This window comes from Balaenoptera acutorostrata, chromosome 1, assembly GCF_949987535.1.
Source record: "Balaenoptera acutorostrata chromosome 1, mBalAcu1.1, whole genome shotgun sequence".
Classification (NCBI taxonomy): Eukaryota; Metazoa; Chordata; class Mammalia; order Artiodactyla; family Balaenopteridae; genus Balaenoptera; species Balaenoptera acutorostrata.
Window position 1 is genome coordinate 102,116,696 of NC_080064.1, and position 23,623 is coordinate 102,140,318.

The following is a 23,623-nucleotide window of genomic DNA, read 5'->3' on the forward strand; positions in this document are numbered from 1 at the left end:
ATTTTCCTTTGCTGTGCAAAAGCTTTTAAGTTTATTTAGGTCCCACTTGTTTAGTTTTTTTAAATTTTCATTTCTCTAGGAGGTGGATCCAGAAAGATACTGCTGCGATTTATGTCAGAGAGTGTTCTACCTATATTTTCCTCTAAGAGTTTTGTAGTATGCGGCCTTACATTTAGGTCTTTAATCCATTTTGAGTTTATTTTTGTGTATGGTGTTAAAGAATGTTGTAATTTCATTTTTTTATATGTAGCTGTTCAGTTTTCTCAGCACCACTTATTGAAGAGACTGTTTTTTCTCCATTGTATAGTCTTGCCTACTTTGTCATAGATTAATTGATCATAGGTGCGTGGGTTTATTTCTGGGCTTTCTGTCCTGTTCCATTGATCTATGTTTCTGTTTTTGTGCCAGTATTATACTGTTTTGATTATTATAACTATGTAGTATAGTCTGAAGTCAAATAGCCTGATTCCTCCAGCTCCGTTTTGCTTTCTCAAGATTGCTCTAACTACTAGGGTTGTTTTGTGTTCTCAAACAAATTTTAAGATTTTTTTGTTCTAGTTCTGTGAAAAATGCCATTGGTAATTTGAGAAGGATTACATTGAATCTGTAGATTGCCTTGGGCAGTATAGTCATCTTGACAATATTGATTCTTCCCATCCAAGAACATGATATATCTCTCCATCTGTTTGTGTCATCTTTGATTTCTTTCATCAGCGTCTTATAGTTTTCAGAGTATAGTAAGTCCCCTACATATGAATGAGTTCCTTTCCAAGAGCATATTCATAAGTCCGATTTATTCGTAAGTCCAACAAAGTTACCCTCGGTACCCAACTAACACAATTACTGTACTGTAATAGGTTTACAATACTTTTCACACAAATAATACATAAAAAACAAACACCAAAAACAAAATATTTTTAATCTTACAGTACAGTACCTTGAAAAGTACAGTAGTACTGTAGAACAGCTGGCATACAGGGGCTGGCATCGAGTGAACAGGCAAGATGAGTTACTGACTGGAGGAGGAAGAGGAGGTGGGAGATGGTAGAGCTGAAGGATCATCAGCAATAGGAGATGGAGGGCAAGCTGCAAGTTCACTCATGCCTGACATTGTTGGAATGCACGTTCACATCTTTGAAAGTTCACAACTTGAAAGTTCATATGTAGGGGACTTACTGTACAGGTCTTTTGCCTCCTTAGGTTGGTTTATTCCTAGATATTTTATTCTTTTTGATGTGATGGTAAATGGGATTGTTTCCTTAATTTCTCTTTCTGATCTTTCGTTGTTAATGTGTAGGAATGCAACAGATTTCTGCGTATTAATTTTGTATCCTGCAACTTTACCAAATTCATCGATGAGCTCTAGTCGTTTTCTGGTAGCATCTTTAGGATTTTCCATGTATAGTATCATGTCATCTGCAAACAGTGATAGCTTTACTTCTTCTTTTCCAGTTTGGATTCCTCTTTTTTCTTTTTCTTCTCTGATTGCTGTGGCTAGGACTTCCAAAACTATGTTGAATAAAAGTGGCAAGAGTGGACATCCTTGTCTTGTTCCTGATCTTGGAGGAAATGCTTTCAGTTTTTCACCATTGAGAATAATGTTTGCTCTGGGTTTGTCATATATGGTCTTTATTATGTTGAGGTATGTTTTCTCCGTGCCCACTTCCTGGAGAGTTTTATCATAAATGGGTGTTGAATTTTGTCAAAAGCTTTTTCTGCATCTATTGAGATGATCATGTGGTTTTTATTCTTCAATTTGTTAATATGGTGTATCACATTGATTGATTTGCGTATATTGAAGAATCCTTGCATCCCTGGGATAAGTCCCACTTGATCATAGTGTATGATACTTTTAATGTTGGATTCAGTTTGCTAGTATTTTGTTGAGGATTTTTGCATCTATGTTCATCAGTGATATTGACCTGTAATTTTCTTTTTTGTGTGGTATCTTTGCCTGGTTTTGGTATCAAGGTGATGGTGGCCTCATAGAATGAGTTTGGGAGTGTTCCTTCCTCTGCAATTTTTTGGGAAGAGTTTCAGAAGGATAAACATTAACTCTTCTCTGAATGTTTGCTAGAATTTGCCTGTGAAGCCATCTGGTCCTGGATTTTTGTTTGTTGGGAGTTTTTAAATTGCAGTTTTAATTTCAGTACTTGTGATTGGTCTGTTCATATTTTCTATTTTTTCCTGGTTCAGTTTTGGGAGATTGTACTTTCTAAGAATTTGTCCATTCCTTCTAGGTTGTCCATTTTATTGGTGTATAGTTGCTTGTTGTAATGTCTTATGATCCTTTGTATTTCTGTTGTGTCAGTTGTAACTTCTTTTTCATTTCTAATTTTATTGATTTGAGCCCTTTCCCTTTTTTTCTTGATGAGTCTGGCTAAAGGTTTATCAATGTTGTTTATCTTTTCAGAGAACCAGATTTTAGTTTCAATGATCTTCTCTATTGTTTCTTTTGTCTGTATTTCATTTATTTTCGCTCTGATCTTTATGATTTCTTTCCTTGTACTAATTTTGGGTTTTGTTTATTCTTCTTTCTCTAGTTGCTTTAGGTTAGGTTAGGTTGTTTGAGATTTTTCTTGTTTCCTGAGGTAAGGTTGTATTGCTATAAACTTCCCTCTTAGAACTGCTTTTGCTGCACCCCATAGGTTTTGGATCATTGTGTTACTTCTTCTATTTTAGCTGGCTTCCTTTTACATTCATCTGGCAGGGAAGAGGAGGATGTTGTCTTGTTACTGCTTGGTAGAGGTTGAAGTTCAGGTTTCCCACTTGACCTTGGTTGACACCTGAATGCACTGGGTGGGGGGGCAGTCCTTGTTAGTGCTTGTTGGGTTGGGAGTTCTGGCTACCTATGTAGCCTTCAGTGACATCATGCATGGATGGCCTTATTACTGTGGGTTTAGTGAAAGTTGTTGCTCTTTACTAGGCCTCCTGTGACACTACCCCAGTGTGGAGTGGGATGAGTGCCTTATTATTACTGGGATGGAGGTGGATATCTAGGCTCCCTATGTCATCTCTGCTGCCACTGCTGGAGTTGGTGGGCTCACTACTGGTTGGTGGGGATGAAAGATGGCTCCCTATTTGACCTTCTCTGACACCACTTTGATGGGGGTGTTAAAGTGCCTCATCACAGCATCATTAGGTTGGAAACCTAGGATCACCACTTGGCCTTTGTTGGCATGGGTAGGGTGGGGGCCACAGGCTTTTCTGTGGTGTTTGGCTGGGGTAGAGTCTTGTTAGGCTGTCCCTTTCCTTTTCCTTTTGCTGGAGAGGGCAGACATTTTGGGGAGCTTTTTTGTCTGTGCCCATTGGTGTTTCCAGTTGCTGGCTTTGTCAGCTCTGAGTACTGGGATATGTGAGGCAAACAAACAATCACAAGACAAAACAAAACTCCACCCCCACGCCCACCCCCCACCAAATCTAAACAACTCCCTACCCCCAGGTCTTACCCCACTATGTTGTTTTTCAGATCCAAAGGTCTCTAGTTGGTCTGGCTTCTTATCTCCATCTTTCAAAGTCTTCCTGTGTTTGTTTTGTTTTTTTTAAGACAGGACTGGTGAATTTGTATTTTTGTTTTTATCTGAAATATCATTTTTGTTATTTGAAAGAAAAATTCAGATGGATTAAAAATTAAATGTACAAAATGAAGCCCTTTTAGTAAATATGTGCATAATTTCAGGGTACACACTGCTGTTCTAAGTGTGACACCAGAGCCAGAAGACAGAGGGAAATGCCTAGCTCTTCCTGTGACAAAAACAAACAAACAAAGAAACCAAGAAAGACAGCTGGAAAGATAAAAAAGATTTTTATGGAAAAGCATTCCTCATAATCCAAGGCCAGAGAAAGATTTAACATTCCTGTGGTCCAAAAATCTCTTGAAAATCAATGTTCTAACAAGAAACAGAGCAAACACATGCAATTCCAACAAGAGGCCATGCCTATGGCCAGTCTATGTCAGAGATGCTTGACCTCTCAGGTGAGGAAACAAGCAAATGTAAACACTGTGGAGACAGCATTGGTCACCATCACACTGGCAGATTTCTAGTCTGGTGACCACCAGCCCAGGTGACAACATGAGCAAGCAGAGGTCCCAGCAGATTCCCTAGAGGGAAGAGTGAATGGACTCTCCTCTCTCGGATAACAGTGTGCAGGACCCATCAAAGTTGCACAGATGCATTCCTTTCCTAGCAGTGCTGACCCTTAGAGTTGATCCCAGTAAAATTCCTGCACAATTTTTCAAAGATATCTTTTCAAGGGTATTCACAACAGCACTGGCTGAAATAGAAGGAGATTGGAAACATCACTAATGTTCATGGAGAAGGGATGGGATCCATCAGTTCTGGTCCACATATATGAATGAATGCTGTGCAGCTGGGGAAGTGGCTGCAGGGTCTCTAGCTGATAACAGGGGAGACCTCAGGGTTCTCTCATGTGGGATTCACATGAACCAACCATCTGCATCCAGGATCCCACATCCTTCCTTAGGCCCTTCTGCCAGCAAGAGCTGTATCCTCCAGGTCCTGAGAACCAAGTCTTTAAATGTAACCATCCAAGGAAATAACTCTAACTTGAGGGTGCCTTGCTTTTAATAGTGCTCCTTGCCTTGATTTTAGATGTTATCCCTTCCAAGGTAGTCTCCCAACCAGGTGATAGTGCCCCAAAAGTTGATGCAAACGAATGGTAGAGAAGGTGTCCCCATAGGTGTTGATGATGAGCAGGAGTTCGTCTAGCTGGTCTCAGTACTTAATGAAGCTCAGGTTCTTGATGTCTTGCCACAGAAGGAATTCAGTGAGAGATAAAGTGATTGACAGGTAAGAAGTTGATTTATTTAGAGAGATACACATTCCATAGACAGAATGCCGTCCGTTTCAAAGGCAAGAGTGACCCCAGGACATGGGGTCATCTCAGAAAGTAAGCGCTACAAAGGGAGAAACACACTCCACAGACAGAATGGGGGCCATCTCAGAAGGTGAGAGGCCTGTGTTTGTTTTACATATAACTTTGAGGGGTTTTGGTTGTACTTGGGAGGAATAGGGAAAAGAATATCTCCTTTATCTTCCTGGAAGGGGAACTGCTAGTTTCATTACTTTTTGTTATTTCTAATTTTTTCCCTTTACAACTTTGAAAGTTACATGTCAATTTCTGGTTTTTTAGTGATTACTGGAGAGATTACAACATGGATCAGTTACTTTTCAGAAGTGTGAAATTAATCAACACATTCACCTTTTTCCTGGGGTATTTAAGGACTTTGAACATTAATTCCATTTAGTTCCATCCCCTTCTGCTTTTGTTGTGTATTTTAATTCTATAAACAAGACATTATTATTACTGGTTTATGTAAACAATGTTTATTTGGTTTTACCTATATATTAACCTCTTGCTTTGGTTTTAATTCTTTTTTTAAATTGAGGTTTAGTTGATATACAATATTATATTTGTTTCAGGTATACAACATCTTGATTCAATATTGTAGATCACACTCCATTTAAAGTTATTATAAAATAATGGCTATATTTCCCTGTGCTGTACAATATATGATTGTTCCTTATTTATTTTATACATAGCAGTTTGCATCTCTTAATCCCCTACCTATATCCTTGCCCCTCCCCCTTCCCTCTCCACACTGTTAACCACTAGTTTGTTCTCTATATCTGTGAGTCTGTGAGTCTGTTTCTGTTTTATTATGTTCCTTTGTATGTTTAATTTTTTTAATATTCCACATATATGTAATAACATAACGTATTTGTTTTTCTCTGTCTGACTTATTTCATTAAGCATAATACATTCTAGGGCCCTCCACATTATTGCAAATGGAAGAATTTCATTCTTTTTATGGCTGAGTAATATTCCATTGTATATAAATGTATCACATCTTGTTTATTCATTCATCTGTTGATGGACAATTTTTTTATAGTGTCTTTGGTTTTGATATCAGGGTAGTGGTGGCCTCATAGTATGAATTTGAGAGTGCTCCCGCCTCTTCATTTTTTGGGAATAGTTTGAGAAAGATAGGTACTAGCTCTTCTTTATATGTTTAGTAGAATCCCCCTGTGAAGCTCTCCAGTCCTGGACTTTTGTTTGCTGGGATTTTTAAATTACAAATTTTATTTCACTAGTAGTGATCAGTCTGTTTAGATTGTCTATTTCTTCCTGACTCAGCTGTGGCAGGCTATATATTTTTAGACACTTGTCCATTTCTTCTAGATTGTCCAAATTTTAGCATATAACTGTTCATAGTATTCTCTTATGATTTTTTTTGTATCTGTGTGGTATCAGTTGTTATTTCTCCTCTTTCATTTCCCTTTTTGTTGTTTTGGGTCCTCTCTTTTTTTCTTTATGAGCCTGGCTAAAGGTTTATCAATTTTTTAAATCTTTTAAAAAAATTCAGCCTTTGGTTTCATTGATCTTTTTCATTGTTTTTTTGATTTATTTATTTCCTCTCTGATCTTTATTATTTCCTTCCTTCTGCTTAATTGGGCTTTGTTAGTTCTTTTTTTTTTCTTCTAAATCCTTTAAATGGTAGGTTAGGTTGTTTGTTTGAGATTTTTCTTATTTCTTGAGGTAGGCCTATATCACTGTAAACTTCTCTCTTAGAACTTCTTTTGCCATATCCTGTAGATTTCGGAAAGTTTTGTTTCCATTTTTATTTGTCTCGAGGTATTTTCTGATTTCCTCTTTGATTTCTTCATTGACCCTTTGGTTTTTTAGTAGCATGTTTTTTAGTTTCATGTGTTTGTGTTTTCCCCATTTTTCTTCCTTTAATTGATTTCCAGTATCAATTGTGGTTAGAAAAAGTGCTTGATAAAATTTCTGTCTTCTTAAATTTGTTGAGACTTGTTTGTGACTTAGCATGTGGTCTATCATGGAGAATGTTCCACGTGCCCTTGAAAAGAATGTATATTCTGCTGTTCTTGGATGGAATGTTCTGTATATATCTATTAAGTCCACTGGGTCTAATGCGTCATTTAAGACCACTGTTTCCTTATTGATTTTCTGTCTGGATGATCTGTCCATTGGTGTAAGTGGGTTGTTAAAGTCCCATACCATTATTGTATGGTTGTCAATTTCTCCCTTTATGTATGCTAATATTTTTGTCATATATTTAGGCACTTCTGTATGAGGTACATATATGTTAACAAATGTATCATATTCTTGTATTGATCCCTTTATCATTATATAATGCCCTTTGTCTTTCATTATAGACTTTGTTTTAAAGTCGATTTTGTCTGAGTATTACTACGCTTGCTTTCTTGTCATTTCCATTTGCATGAAATGTCTTTTTCTATCCCCTCAATTTCAGTTTGTGTGTGTCTTTAGCTCCGAAGTGAGTCTCTTTTAAGCAGCATATAGATGGGTCTTGTTTTTTGTCTGATCTGTCTTTTGATTGGAGCTTTTAGTCAACTGACATTTAAAGTGATTATTGGTAGGTACACACTTATTGTCATTTTAAAATTTGTTTTCTGGTTATTTTTGTAGTTCTTCTGTGTTCTTTTAGCTTCTTCCTTTGTGGTTTGATAATTCTCTTAATGATATGCTCGTGTTCCTTTCTTTTTAGTTTTTGTGTATTGTAGGTTTTTTTAATTAATTTTTTTATTGGCGTATAGTTGATTTACAATGTTGTGTTAGTTTCTGCTGTACAGCAAAGTGAATCAGCCATACATATACATATATCCACTCTCTTCTAGACTCCATTCCCATATAGGTCATTATAGAGCACTGAATAGAGTTCCCTGTGCTATACAGTAGGTTCTTATTAGTTATCTTTTATGTGTAGTAGTGTGACTATGTCAATCCCAATCTCCCAATTTCTTCCCCTCACCCATTGTAGGTTTTTGATTTCTTGTTACTATGGGGTTCATACATGTTGACCTATAACTATAGCTAATTCTTTTAAACTGGTAGTCATTTAAGTCCAAACATATTCTAAAACGTCTACTTTTTATTACTCCCCTCACCCATATTTTATTTTTGATATCGTATTTTACATCTTCATATTTATCCCTGTACTGTTTATTGTAGTTATAGTTGATTTTACAATTTTTTGTTTTTTAATCATCATACTAGCATATTTGAGTGGTTGAATCTTAGCCTTTACTATATATTTGCCTTTACTCTTGGGATTTTTTTTTCCCTTCCTGTCAATACTTCTTGTTGTAGCCTTTTCTCTTCCACTTGATGAAGACCCTTTAACATTTCTTTTAGGGTAACTTTAGTATTGGTTAATTATTTTAGTTTTTGCTTGTCTTAGAAGTTCTTTATCTCTCCTTTAATTCTAAGTGATAATCTTGCTGGGTAGAGTATCTTAGGTTGTAGATTTATCCCTTTTAGCACTTTAAATATATCATGCCACTTTCTTCTGGCCTGCAAAATTTCTGCAGAAAAATTAGTTGGTAGCCTTATGGGGGTTCCCTTGTATGTGACTCTTTGTTTTTCTCTTGCTGCCTTTAGAATTCTCTCTTTATTTTAAAATTTTGCCATTTTAATTATGATATGTCTTGCTTTGTGTCTGTTTAGGTTCATCTTGTTTGGGACCCTCTGTGCTTCTGTACCTGGATATTTCCTTCTTTAGGTTTGGGAAGTTTTTAGCTATAATTTTATCAAATACATTTTTGACTCTTTTGTCTCTCTTCTCCTTCCTGGACCCCTATATGTGAATGTTGGTTCACTTGATGTTGTCTTAGAGGTCCCTTAAACTGTTCTCATTTTTAAAAATTTGTTGTCTTTTTGCTGATTGGGCGATTTATATTTTTCTATCTTTCAGATCATTTATGCATTCTTCTATATCACTTAGTGACTTGTTAATTCCCTGTAGCGTTTTTCATTTAATTATTGTATTATTCAGTTCTTACTGTTTCTTTTTTATATTTTCTTGTTTCTTGTTAAAATTCTCACTGTGTTCATCTGTTCTTTTTCCTAATTCAGTTAGCATTCTTATTACTAATGCTTTAAACTCTTTATTTGGTAAATTATTTATTAGTTTCATCAGTTGTTTTTAGAGTTTATCTCTTGTTCTGTTGACTGAAACAAATTCATCTGTCTTCTCATTTTGCTTAACTTTCTCTGTTTTGATGAAATTAGGTGAAAAAGTTACCCATTGAGGTCCTGAAGGGGTATTCTTGTATGGGTGAGTCTGAGTGTGCCCATTGGCTGTGGTGGGAGAGTGGGATCTGATGTGAGCATGAGTCATGTTTTTTCCCAGAATGTGCTGGCAGCTATCACCTTGGTAAGAGGTTGGGCTGGAGATGGAGGGACTAGAGCCAGAGCCAGGTGTGAGCTGGGGTTTCTTTTCTCAGTGGCCAACACCACCCTACTAGGGGCAGGGTTAGGTCTCAAGTTGCTCAAGCAGAAAGCCTAAGGGTTCGGTCTGATCTGTCTTTGTTCCTTCTAAGTGTGTGCTCTTCCCTCCCAGCACTGGCACCCTTACCCCATGCAGAGCAGTGCTGGAGCAAGAGGGGCCAGTGCAGGTGCTCAGCGTGGGTCTGGGTATGGTCTGTGGCATCCCTGGTCACAGTCAGAGTCTGGACTGCTTATGATGTGCTGCATCTGTAAGCACCATTAATAGCTGTCCCTGCCCCATTCAGATGGGTCTAAAATGCCTTTGCAACCCTCACTCTAGTTTGGAGTTGGACTGCAGAGTAGGCAGGGCTGGTGTGGGTGCTCTGTGTGGGTCTGGGTGCAGGCTGTGGTGGTGTCAGCTGTAGTCAGAGCCTGGGACCACTTCTGATGTACTGCTGCTTTAAGCACTGATAATGGATGCCCCTCCCTCTTCCAATGCTGTTTTGTGTTTGGGCTGGCATAGTCCCTCACGACTGAGCACTCTGCTCAGCCACAGCAGCCCTTTCCCTAGTGTGGAGTTGCGCTGTAAAACCAGCAAGGCCTGAGCAGGCACTTGGATCAGGCTGGGTAGCACACCGTGGAAGTTGTGGGAAATGGGACAGAGTACAGTGCAGTTTCAGTTTGCTTTCTCTGCCTTGTTTCAGGAGTAAGCAAGTGTTGCACTTCTTCACAAGTTGAGTTTAGGTTTCTTACAGCCCCCTCGTTAGTCTCACTGGTTTTCTAACCAGCTTAGGGGACTTGTCTTCCCGCTTTTGGACCTGAGAGCTGAGTGCCCTATACGTGGTTTGAACTGCTCACTCCCCAAGGAGGATTCCCCTCCTCTTCCGTGTCCCTTCACAGGGGCACAGGTCCCGATCTGATTGCTTCTCTTTCCTTTCTACTGGATTCCATGTGGATCTTTCTTACAGCCTTGCATGTACAAGAGTTTTTCTGACATTCTTCAGTTAGTTTTCAGTGAGAATTGTTCCACGTATAAATGTATTTTTGATGTGTTCCTGGTGAGGAGGTGAGTTTCGTGTCCTCCTACTCTGCCATCTTGATTTTGATCCCTCCTCTTAATTCTCAGATCTTTTGTTTGGATCATATTCTTTCTACCTTGAAGAGTAATACTTAGAATATACTTTAGTGAGAATATTCTTGTGATGATTTTGTCTGAACATTTGTTTATCCATTCTCATCTGGAAAGGATTTTTTTGTTTGATATGTATTTCTAGTTGGCACACTATATGTTAAAACTATATGTTTTAGAACATTGAAGGTAGCATCTTGCTTTCTTTTGGCTTCCTTTGTGTCATTTTTCAACCTTACTGTTGAACCTTTGAAGATAAGTTATCTTTTCCCTCTGTTGTGGCTTTTTAGATTTTCTTTGCCTTTGATATTTTAGCATTTTCAGTATGATATGTTAATATATATGCTTAATCTTATTTTATAGCTTCTTGAATCTGTAAATTAATGTCCTTTATTATTGCTTTCCTTCAAACATTGTATTTGCTCTATTCTCTGTTTCCTCTCATTCTGGAACTTTGAATAAAAATCATGTTAATTTTCTCTATCTTCTGTGACTCTTAATTTCTTTTCCATCTTTTCACAGTTTTGCCTTTCTGTGCCTTATTCTGGACGATTTCTTTTCACCTATCTTGTCATTCACTAATTCTCTCTTCATTTGTTTCTCACCCACTATGAACTCTTCCAATTTTATTTTCAGTTATTAAGATGTTTAAGATGTTATTCTTACTTATTTTTCAAATCTGCTATTCTACTTTATGTAATTTTCTGTTTCTTATTATTTTCAAGGTTTTTATTCTTTAAATATACTAAGAATAGCTATTTTATAGTTTCTTTCTGATAATTCTTTATCTTAAATGTTTGTGGGCCTCATACTGTCTTTTGTTTCTGATATATTTTAGTCCAGATTTTGTTTTATTTATTTAGCCTTGTTTTATTGGGTGCCTTGTTGTCTTTGACTTCATGTTTATTATTTTTCTTGAAAAAATTTGTAAGTATTGTAAGGCCTGCCTAGTATGTAAGTAATTTAACTTCCTCTTTGGAGGATTCCTATGTACTTTTACCATGTGCATGGTGGCTCTACCCACCTTAAGTCCGTTTCATGGCTTGGGATTAACTGGACCACTCAGGTGATATGAACCTGTGCTGCAGATTTGCTTGAGGGTTTGTTTACTTTTGCTCCCTCCACATATAATGATTGTTCTAGCTTATTGTACAAAGGTTTAATTCTTGGGCTTCTTACCTTATATAGTCTTTGGATTTTCGTATTTCTTTTTCTCATTTCATCATAATTTCAAATCAGAAGTCCAGCTTTGCCAGGACCTGCAAATTCCCCTGGGGCAAAAGCAGGTTTTGTGCTTCTCTTACTTCTCTAAGTTTCTATTTTCCCTTCACTTTGTGCCTGGTAATTTCTTATTATTTTGTTGGGAGTTTAATGATTTTAATGTTCTTAATATTTGATCCTGAATTTTTATTCCTTTTTAGAGGAATGTTTGTTTGAATGACATACCTCACTATTACCCCAATGGAATTTTCAGTTTCAATTTTATATGTCATTTCTAGATAGTTTTAGTTTATGGACATCTTCCTTATTTCTTTTAGTATTTTTGTTTTTTTAAAATTTTTTGTCTGCACTGCACAGCATGTGGGATCTTAGTTCCCTGACCAGGGATCAAACCCGTGCCCCCTGCATTGGAAGCATGGAGTCTTAACCACTGGACTGACAGGGAAGTCCCTTCTTTTAGTTTTTAAAAATGATATAATACTTATTTTTTTAATTCTACAGCCAGTAATTCTAACATCTGAAATCTTGCAGTCAGGTCAAAGTCTGTCTTTTGTTCATTCTGCTGACTTTGCTCATAGTGCTTTGTTTACTCTTGTGATTTTTGATTGTGAGGTCATGTAATTTCAGCTGTGGAAATTCTTTAAGGCCTGAACTGAAGTATATTTTTACAGAGGAAATTTACATTTGCAGCTTCTGGAATCCTAGGGGAACTTAGGGGAACTTCAAATTAAGTTTTGGCTTGGAGCTTTTTAGGATATTCAAGCAGCATATATTCTGTTCCTACACATGCCTAAGTACTAGTTTGTGATTATGATTTCTCAGAGGAGACACTTATTGACAGACCATTATAAATAGTATTATAATAGACAGTGTTTAGTTATCATTGCCCTCTCTCCAGATCTACTTTTCCTATTTTTTTCTGAGAATTGGAGCACTAGCCCCTTCATTTCTACACAGATTTTGAGATTGGAATTTAAAAAAAATGTAAACCTGGAACATTATTCTGTTGTTTAACATCCTTCATTGTTTTTCATGACTTAGGAAGTGTACGCCTCTGAGCAAGTTATATGAATCCTGCTATGATTTTGTCCTTATTATTTTTCCAGTCATATCTGCTATGATTTCTCCCTCGTACTTTAAGTTTCATGCTACTGAAATATATTTCCTTTAGACTTCAGAATGTGTCATCCTGTCTCTTCCATTTTTGCCTTTGTATATGCTCTTTCACATCTCTTGTGATTTTCCCCCAACTCCCATTACTCTTGTTAATTGTTACTGGCTTTCAAATGTTTAAACTCAGCTGTCATTTTCTGGAACTTTCCCTCTCTATGTCTGTCTCCCCTTACCTCTAACCGTCACTGGTCCTATTAAGCTTTGGTGTCCCCTCTATGTATTGATATATTCCCAGAATTTCTAGTGAGTACCCATCAGCGCTTATCTTTGATTATTTGTCTGCCTGCCCAGTTGTACTGTAAATACCTTGAATTTTAAGGTCCAGTTTCTGTATACACTATACCATCATTACCATCATCATAATAGTATTTAACATTTGTTGACTATATGCTAGAAAACACTGTGGTTAAATGTTTTAAGTGCATTATCGTGTGTAATCCTAACAGGAACTCTTCAAGATATGAATAACTATCATTTTACATGTGGGAAAAGTAGAGAGAGATTGGTTAAGTATCATGCCCAAGTGTAGATAGCTAGTAAAAGGAAATAGAATAATTTGAACCCAGAGAAGGGCATGAACTTTTTTCTCTTAGTGTTTTTTATGAGGTTGAAAAGTGAATGCATACGTATAAAGCATATAAATTAGCACCTGGCACTTAGGATTTAGTAAATATTTAGCTATCAAGTGCAGTCAGTAGCTTTTTTTCATAATATTTAAATAAGTAAATGCAATTATTTAGAAAAATATAAAAATCAAGATAGGGAATAATGAAAATCATGAATAATTTCACCATTAGGAGAAAAATTACTTTTGAGATTTTTATGTGTATTCTTTCCTTTCACATGCACTATTTATATAAATACTGTTTTTAACTTGACCTTTTTATTCTATGAGTTTTATGAATATCCAAATTAGTAATAAATAAATAAACGTCTATATCTTCATTTACAGTGGCTGGCTACATGATATACCATTGTATCACCATAATTTAATCTGTCTCCTTTTGGATATTTAGGTTGTTTCCAATGCTTAGCTACTACTAAAAAATGTAGCACAAAATGTCCCTATATATTCACCTTTGAGTCCTTGGGCAATAACAATCTTGAAAGATCAGTAAAAGGTGATGATATCAGTGCATCTGTATATGCATAATTCTCTCTCATTTTGGAGTATGTAATAGAGGAAAAAGTAATTGTTACAAATAATTTGTTTTCTTGGTATGTATTTTTTATTAAGTATTACCTATCTACAACTTTCTCTTTTAGAATTACAGAATGAAAACTTAAAAGAATCAAATGAGAAGCAGGATCATTTGACATCAGAACTAGAAGATATTAAAATGTCTTTGCAAAGAAGTGTGGTATGATTTAAAAACTGATTAGTGTGTGATAATTCTCACACCATCAGTCAGTCAACAAATATTTATTGAATGCTAATACTATGTACAAGGACCTGAAGCTTCAAATAGAGAAGATACAATCTCTGTCTACAAATGCTTATAGTTTATAGACATTTGATAAAAACATATCAAAAGTATAACAAATACAAGACTATGCTAGATACCAACATGATTCAGGCAAAAATTCTACAGTATTTCTAAGAATTGAAAGAACATTATGGGCTGCATTGGTTAGGAAGACTCCATGGAGAGTTTGGGAGTATAGGTGGGCTTTGGAGGAATGGTGAATTGAAATAAGAGTAGTGGGTGTGGCACTCCAGATTGGCCAGGGTGGAGTAGAGGAGGGGTGAAAGGATAAGGAGAGAGGGAGGGAGAGGCAGTGAATTACAGAAAGCAGATGAATTCAGCCTTTTTTCTTAAGGCCCTTGGTTCATAGGGGTTTTTTTGTACTTTATTTCATTTAGAGTACTCAAAAGGCTTTAGAGGAAGATTTACAAATAGCAACAAAAAAAATATATCAGCTCACTGGAGAAAAAGAAGCGCAAATGGAAGAATTTAATGAAGCTAAAGCTGCCCATTCATTTGTGGTTACTGAACTTAAAACTACTACCTGCAACTTGAAAGAATTATTGACAACAGAACAGCAAAGGTAAAAATACTTCTTATTTAGCTGAATAAAAACAATTTACTTCTAATATTCAGTGCCATTTTCTATTCATTGACAACTGATTTGTAATTCCTATAACAACTATAACCAAGTCTCTTTTTTATATATAAAGTGGGAACACATTTTAAGAGTTTGTATTGCGTAGGCAGGTATCCCAGGAAAAGATAGCAGGTATTCTCTAGGATAGTTCCCATGCATGCTTTTCATAGAGTTAAGCAATATAGACAAGCTCATAAGGGCTGATGCAGTGATATCACATATTTAATTAAACTGGGGGTTATTATATAGAAATAACTTCCTAGGTTGTTGGTTTGTTTTACTGGGGTCTGTAACCTTCTTTATGATTTATAAATTTAGCAACTAGCCTGGTACAGAGTAGGTACTCAAACATTTTTAATAAATCAATGGATTAATGAATATGGTTAGGTATATATAAAATATTCATCTGCATTTCATCTAAATAGTTTTTCTAAAACTTGAGTTAAAAACTTCCTCTGTTTTCCACTACTTTGTATTAAGGAAATGTTTATATAAAGTTGTGTTATGAGGCCTAGGTAATTATTTTTGTCCCATTAGTATAAGGGTTAATTAAGTCTGGAAGATGAAAGAGAGGAATAAGCTTCTCTCTGAAGCCATGACCTGGGCCTAGTAGGGTTTCTTCTCTACTGCTTGTGTATAGTGAAGGAAGGAAAACTAGGTATTCTAGCTCAGCTAATCTTGTATATTCTTGATTGACCTATCCAGGTGATTTTCAAATTTTCAAATTTTAAGTGACCTTGGATGTCATCTGTTCCAATTACCTCAGTTTTATAGATGAGGAAATGGAAAGCCAGTGGAGTTAAGTGAATTGGATAATTCTCATATTTATATTGTTCCTAAGGCAGAATTCAGTATAATAGTAGTTATATACTCAATCTCTTTCAAAGTTCTAGGATACATTAATTTGGTTATCATCGATAGCTAAGAGATAAATCATGACAATAAGTTTGAGGTTTTATGTAGATGTAATTAATATACAACTATGTATGTATAATAGTAATATCTTGTTTTGAAATGTTACACTATCTGGCACAAAGTAGGTTGTCAAGAAATGTGTAATAATTGAATGAGTGAATCTATGATAAGATATACTGTTGCTAAATTGCACCAGTTTTAGTTACTAGATGAATTCAGACTAAAAGAATATTTTACATTATGAACTAATATATTTTACAAGATTGGAAAGAAGTGAAGATCAATTGAAAGTACTTACCATGGAGCTTCAGAAGAAATCAAGTGATCTGGGTAAGTTTTAGAGAATAACATATGTACATGATAATATTAGCCAATTATAAAACCATCAAAATTATTTCAGAGTAAAATATAATTTCTCCTCCATCATTTACCAATAGTGATTATTTGATAACTATTAATTTAATTTTTCAAAGATAGAAAATTTAGATCTTAAGAAAGACTTTTCAGTTTCATTATGCAGCTCATAGATACCTAGAAGTGTAAGGAGCTTAAGAGATGTTTTTGTAGTCTTTTTTTTATATATATTTTTTTATACAGCAGTTTCTTATTAGTCATCAGTTTTATCCACATCAGTGTATACATGTCAATCCCAATTCGCCAGTTCATCCCACCCCCACCCCCTGCCGCTTTCCCCCCTTGGTGTGCATACATTTGTTCTCTACATCTGTGTCTCAATTTCTACCCTGCAAACTGGTTCATCTGTACCATTTTTCTAGGTTCCACATATATGCGTTAATATACGATATTTGTTTTTCTCTTTCTGACTTACTTCACTCTGTATGACAGTCTCTAGATCCATCCACGTCTCAACAAATGACTCAATTTTGTTCCTTTTTATGGCTGAGTAATATTCCATTGTATATATGTACCACATCTTCTTTATCCATTCATCTGCCGATGGGCATTTAGGTTGCTTCCATGACCTGGCTATTGTAAATAGTGCTGCAGTGAACACTGGGGTGCATGTGTCTTTTTGAATTACGATTTTCTCTGGGTATGTGCCCAGTAGTGGGATTGCTGGGTCAGATGGTAATACTATTTTTAGTTTCTTAAGGAACCTCCATACTGCTCTTCATAGTGGCTGCATCAATTTACATTCCCACCAAGAGTGCAAGAGGGTTCCCTTTTCTCCACATCCTCTCCAGCATTTACTGTTTGTAGGTTTTCTGATGATGCCCATTCTAACTGGTGTGAGGTGATACCTCATTGTAGTTTTGATTTGCATTTCTCTAATAATTAGTGATGTTGAGCAGCTTTTCATGTGCTTCTTGGCCATCTGTATGTCTTCTTTGGAGAAATGTCTATTTAGGTCTTCTTTGCATTTTTGGATTGGGTTTTTTTTTTTTTTAATATTGAGCTGCATGAGCTGTTTATATATTTTGGAGATGAATCCTTTGTCTGCTGATTTGTTTGCAAATATTTTCTCCCACTCTGAGGGTTGTCTTTTCATCTTGTTCGTGGTTTCCTTTGCTGTGTAAAAGGTTTTAAGTTTCATTAGGTCCCATTTGTTTATTTTTGTTTTTATTTCCATTACTCTAGGAGGTGGATCAAAAAAGATCTTGCTGTGATTTATGTCAAAGAATGTTCTTCCTATGTTTTCCTCTAAGAGTTTTATAGTGTCCGGTCTTACATTTAGATCTCGAATCCATTTTGAGTTTATTTTTGTGTATGGTGTTAGGGAGTGTTCTAATTTCATTCTTTTACATGTAGCTGTCCAGTTTTCCCAGCATCACTTATTGAAGGGACTGTCTTTTCTCCATTGTATATCCTTGCCTCCTTTGTCATAGATTAGTTGACCATAGGTGCGTGGGTTTATCTCTGGGATTTCTATCCTGTTCCATTGATCTATATTTCTGTTTTTGTGACAGTACCATATTGTCTTGATTACTGTAGCTTTGTAGTATAGTCTGAAGTCAGGGAGTCTGATTCCTCCAGCTCTGTTTTTCTCCCTCTAGACTGCTTTGGCTATTCGGGGTCTTTTGTGTCTCCATACAAATTTTAAGATTTTTTTGTTCTAATTCTGTAAAAACTGCCACTGGCAATTTCATAGGGATTGCGTTGAATCTGTAGATGCTTTGGGTGGTATAGTCATTTTCACAATACTGATTCTTCCAATCCAAGAACATGGCATATCTCTCCATCTGTTGGTATCATCTTTAATTGCTTTCATCAGTGTCTTACAGATTTCTGCATACAGGTCTTTTGTCTCCCTAGGTAGGTTTATTCCTAGGTATTTTCTTTTTGTTGCAATGGTAAATGACAGTATTTCCTTAATTTCTCCTTCAGATTTTTCATCATTAGTATATAGGAATGCAAGAGATTTCTGTGCATTAATTTTGTACCCTGCAACTTTACCAAATTCATTGATTAGCTCTAGTAGTTTTCTGGTGGCATTTTTAGGATTCTCTATGTATAGTATCATGTCATCTGCAAACAGTGACAGTTTCACTTCTTCATTTCCAATTTGTATTCATTTTATTTCTTTTTCTTCTCTGATTGCTGTGGCTAGGACTTCCAAAACTATGTTGAATAATAGTGGTGAGAGTGGACATCCTTGTCCTGTTCCTGATCTCAGAAGAAATACTTTCAGTTTTTCACCATTGAGAATGATGTTTGCTGTGGGTTTGTCATATATGGCCTTTATTATGTTGAGGTAGGTTCCCTCTATGCCCACTTTCTGGAGAGTTTTTATCATAAATGGGTGTTGAATTTTGTCAAAAGCTTTTTCTGCATCTATTGAGATGATCATATGGTTTTTCTCCTTCAATTTGTTAATATGGTGTATCACATTGATTGATTTGCGTATATTGAAGAATCCTTGCATCTCTGGGATAAATCCCACTTGATCATGGTGTATGATCCTTTTAATGTGTTGTTGGATTTTGTTTGCTAGCATTTTGTTGAGGATTTTTGCATTTATGTTCATCAGTAATAATTGGTCTGTAATTTTCTTTTTTTGTAGTGTCTTTGTCTGGTTTTGGTATCAGGGTGATGGTGGCCTCATAGAATGAGTTTGGGAGTGTTCCTTCCTCTGCAATTTTTTGGAAGAGTTTGAGAAGGGTGGGTGTTAGCTCTTCTCTAAATGTTTGATAGAATTCACCTGTGAAGCCATCTGGTCCTGGACTTTTGTTTGTTGGAAGATTTTTAATCACAGTTTCAATTTCATTACTTGTGATTGGTCCGTTCATATTATTTTCTGTTTCTTCCTGGTTCAGTCTTGGAAGGTTATACCTTTCTAAGAATTTGTCCATTTCTTCCAGGTTGTCCATTTTATTGGCATAGAGTTGCTTGTAGTAGTCTCTTAGGATGCTTTGTATTTCTGCAGTGTCTGTTGTAACTTCTCCTTTTTCATTTCTGATTTTATTGATTTGAGTCCTCTCCCTTCTTCTTGATGAGTCTGGCTAATGGCTTACCAATTTTGTTTATCTTCTCAAAGAACCAGTTTTTAGTTTTATTGATCTTTGCTATTGTTTTCTTTGTTTCTATTTCATTTATTTCTTCTGTGATCTTTAGGATTTCTTTCCTTCTGCTAACTTTGGGTTTTGTTTGTTCTTCTTTCTCTAGTGCCTTCAGCTGTAAGGTTAGATTGTTTATTTGATTTTTTTTTTGTTTCTTTAGGTAGGCTTGTATAGCTATAAACTTCCCTCTTAGAACTGCTTTTGCTGCATCCCATAGGTTTTGGATCATCGTGTTTTCATTGTCATTTGTCTCTAGGTATTTTTTGATTTCCTCTTTGATTTCTTCGGTGATCTCTTGGTTATTTAGTAACATATTGTTTAGCCTCCATGCGTTTGTGTTTTTTACGTTTTTTTCCCTGTAATTCATTTCTAATCCATAGCATTGTGGTCAGAAAAGATGCTTGATATGATTTCAATTTTCTTAAATTTATTGTGGCTTGATTTGTGAGCCAAGAGGTGATCTATCCTGGAGAATATTCCATGTGCACTTGAGAAGAAAGTGTAATCTGCTGTTTTTGGATGGAATGTCCTATAAATATCAGTTAAATCTATCTGGTCTAGTGTGTCATTTAAAGCTTGTGTTTCCTTATTAATTTTCTGTTTGGATGATCTGTCCATTGGTGTAAGTGGGGTGTTAAAGTCCCACACTATTATTGTGTTAGTGTCGATTTCCTCTTTTATAGCTGTTAACAGTTGCCTTATGTATTGAGGTGCTCCTATGTTGGGTGCATATATATTTATAATTGTTATATCTTCTTCTTGGATTGATCCCTTGATCATTATGTAGTGTCCTTCCTTGTCTCTTGTAACATTCTTTATTTTAAAGTCTATTTTATCCGATATGAGTATTGCTACTCCAGCTTTCTTTTGATTTCCATTTGCATGGAATATCTTTTTCCATGCCCTCACTTTCAGTCTGTATGTGTCCCTAGGCCTAAAGTGGGTCTCTTGTAGGCAGCATATATATGGGTCTTGTTTTTATGTCCATTCAGCAAGCCTGTGTCTTTTGGTTGGAGCATTTAATCCATTCATGTTTAAGGTAATTATTGATATGTATGTTCCTATGACCATTTTCTTAATTGTTCTGGGTTTGTTCTTGTAGGTCCTTTTCTTCTCTTGTGTTTCCCACTTAGCGAAGTTCCTTTAGCATTTGTTGTAGAGCTGGTTTGGTGGTGCTGAATTCTCTTAGCTTTTGCTTGTCTGTAAAGCTTTTGCTTTCACCATCGAATCTAAATGAGATCCTTGCCAGGTAGAGTAATCTTGGTTGTAGGTTCTTCCCTTTCATCACTTTAATTATATCATGCCACTCCCTTCTGGCTTGTAGAGTTTCTGCTGAGAAATCAGCTGTTAACCTTATGGGAGTTCCCTTGTATGTTATTTGTCGTTTTTCCCTTGCTGCTTTCAATAATTTTTCTTTGTCTTTAATTTTTGCCAATTTGATTACTATGTGTCTCGGCGTGTTTCTCCATGGGTTTATCCTGTATGGGACTCTCTGCGCTTCCTGGACTTGGGTGGCTATTTCCTTTCCCATGTTAGGGAAGTTTTTGACTATAATCTCTTCAAATATTTTCTTGGGTCGTTTCTCTCTGTCTTCTGTTTCTGGCACCCCTATAATGCGAATGTTGTTGCGTTTAAATGTTGTCCCAGTGGTCTCTTAGGTTGTCTTCATTTCTTTTCATTCCTTTTTCTTTATTCTGTTCTGCAGCAGTGAATTCCACCATTCTGTCTTCCAGGTCACTTATCCGTTTTTCTGCCTCAGTTATTCTTCTGTTGATTCCTTCTAGTGTAGTTTTCATTTCAGTTATTTTACTGTTCATCTCTGTTTGTTCTTTAATTCTTCTAGATCTTTGTTAAACATTTCTTGCATCTTCTTGATCTTTGCCTCTATTCTTTTTCTGAGGTCCTGGATCATCTTCACTATCATTATTCTGAATTCTTTTTCTGGAAGGTTGCCTATCTCCACTTCATTTAGTTGTTTTTCTGGGGTTTTATCTTGTTCCTTCATCTGGTACATAGCCCTCTGCCTTTTCATCTTGTCTATCTTTCTGTGAATGTGGTTTTCATTCCACCGGTTGCAGGATTGTAATTCTTCTTGCTTCTGCTCTCTGCCCACTGGTGGATGAGGGTATCTAAGAGGCTTGTGCCTGAAACTGCCTTTTATCCCTTGCTGTCTTTCTAGACAATTGCCATGGGTTTTTAGGCCCTGCATATGGGAAGAGAAGATTCCTTCCATAGAGTGTTATAAACGTGCACTTGATGCATTCTCAAGATTGTAGTGGCTGGCTAGGCAAGTCTGAAATGTGTAGGGTAGGCTGGAACTCTGGAGCATGGCCTGAAGCTGCTGCCCACGTGTGGAATGTCTTCCTCCTGTAGTCTTTTTTTTCTTAATTTAGTATTCAGAGGCCTTAATAGTAATTCTTAGTGGGAAATGTCTTATATTTTGGTTGAATTTTGAAATTTCATTTATTAGCCATGTTGGATTATGAACTATTTACAGGAAAATGTGACCCTATTTTATCATGTGGTGTTTTTAATACTCAACTTTCATGGGTAAAAGAGAGAGAAGTTTATAGTTATTTTGTGAATTTATGACCATTTAGTTAGCTAATTCTAATAAGTCTATGCCTCATATTTATAAAGCTTCATATTTATAATTGTGGAGAATTATAAACATTTTTTTCCAATTTTGGTGAAAAGAATTATTTTATAAATTAAGATAATTCATGGATTGGCAGGCATTTTTCTGGAAATCTCTATAACTTTCTATAATCTTTATTATTAACTTTGAATACTTATATAATTAAAATAATGGTAAGCAGTAGTGCCTGTTAGGATGTTTGGTTGAACTTTGAAACCCTATTTATGATTTTCCTTTTGCAATGCTTACTTTTCCACTATAGACTAGACTCACAGTTTTTTTTTTTTTTTTTTTCCACACACACACACTGTATTTTATTTTTACAAGAGATAGATAGACTGACACCAAGCATTGTACATGGATGACCACAACAAAAGCAACAATGATTGCAATTACCAAACATGGAGACTCACAGTTTTGAACATCCAAAATTGTACTATCCAATGGTAAATAATATTTTTAGTTATTATTTTACATTAGAATGATTGTGAATGCATTTTTCACCCAATTTTTAAATCTTCCTTTAGAGCATAACATACTGTCTTAAATCACTGCATATACCTATGTTCTTTAGAATTGGTCAGTTGAATGTTGTAGACTAAGGAATAATTCAATCTGATATTGAATATAAGTGGCTGTTATTGTCATATTGAAAGATCGGATGCATAATATGATTTTTCTCTTAGTAGAGCAATATATTATGAGAAGTTTGGATAAGGAATTCCAGAACTGTGAAATAGTTCTATGTGTGTTTCTTAGCACTGTCTTAGGTGGAAACATATACAAGAAGTGAAATACCATGTTCTTGAGAAATCTCTAATTATTGTAGGAGAAAGTTTGAATTCATAAAATCATTAGAACCATGTTTCTAAAATTAAAGGAGTGAGAGAGACTTCTATTTAGGATTAGGGAAGGAAGTATTAGAACTTCTATTTCTATTTATTTTTAATGCTTTATATATGTTTTATAATGAATAATATAATATATATTTTATGTAAATTTATAAAATATAAATATGTATTTGTATTGTATAAATATTTATATATTTGGAGTGAATGCTCACAGATTTCTTATTGATGGAAATGTGTTAATGCTGTTAACAAGAGGAAGCCAAAGGTATCAATGTGGACTGCAGAGTTGGAAAAGACTTTATAGAAGAGGTAGATTTAAAAAACAAAGTAGAGTTTAAGGTATAGAGAGGATTTGGATAGTTGTAGAGAATGATGGAGTGTGCAAAATATTATGTTTAGGGGAGTATCATTAACAATGATGTAAGTACTCAACATTAGTTTATTTCCTTCTTTGGTTGATAGTATAATTCTCAAAAAATCTTCTTTCTCCCTTATCTTTCACTTCTAATTGGTTATCTAATGCTGTTGTTTCTAACTCTTAATATCTAGCTCTTAAAATCTAACTAATTTAAGAATTTTTAACTCTTAAATATCTTTTGAATCTTCCCCCTTTTCTTCATCTCCAGAGACCTAGAACAGTTCAAGTCCTCATTTCCTCTTTCCTGGTTTTTAGAGTTTCAAGCACATTCTCTTAGCCTAGGAGAGGGATGCATGTGAGTAACATAATGGACCACAAATTGTATCTGGGACATTATCATCAAACCATGCTTCATATTACCCTCATTTGTCCTCATCT

The 23,623-nt window shown here is 35.6% G+C and overlaps 1 protein-coding gene across 2 annotated transcripts in view; it reads left to right on the top strand.

Moving 5' to 3' along the window:
• SYCP1 (synaptonemal complex protein 1) overlaps window positions 1-23,623 on the top strand; it is a 193,019-nt gene that overhangs the window by 45,953 nt on the left and 123,443 nt on the right. For both annotated transcript variants that reach the window (XM_007169343.2, XM_007169344.2), the window contains exons 12-14: window positions 14,066-14,160; window positions 14,664-14,848; window positions 16,083-16,150. In XM_007169343.2, the coding sequence (XP_007169405.2) occupies window positions 14,066-14,160; window positions 14,664-14,848; window positions 16,083-16,150 (348 nt within the window). The remainder of the gene's footprint in view (window positions 1-14,065; window positions 14,161-14,663; window positions 14,849-16,082; window positions 16,151-23,623) is intronic.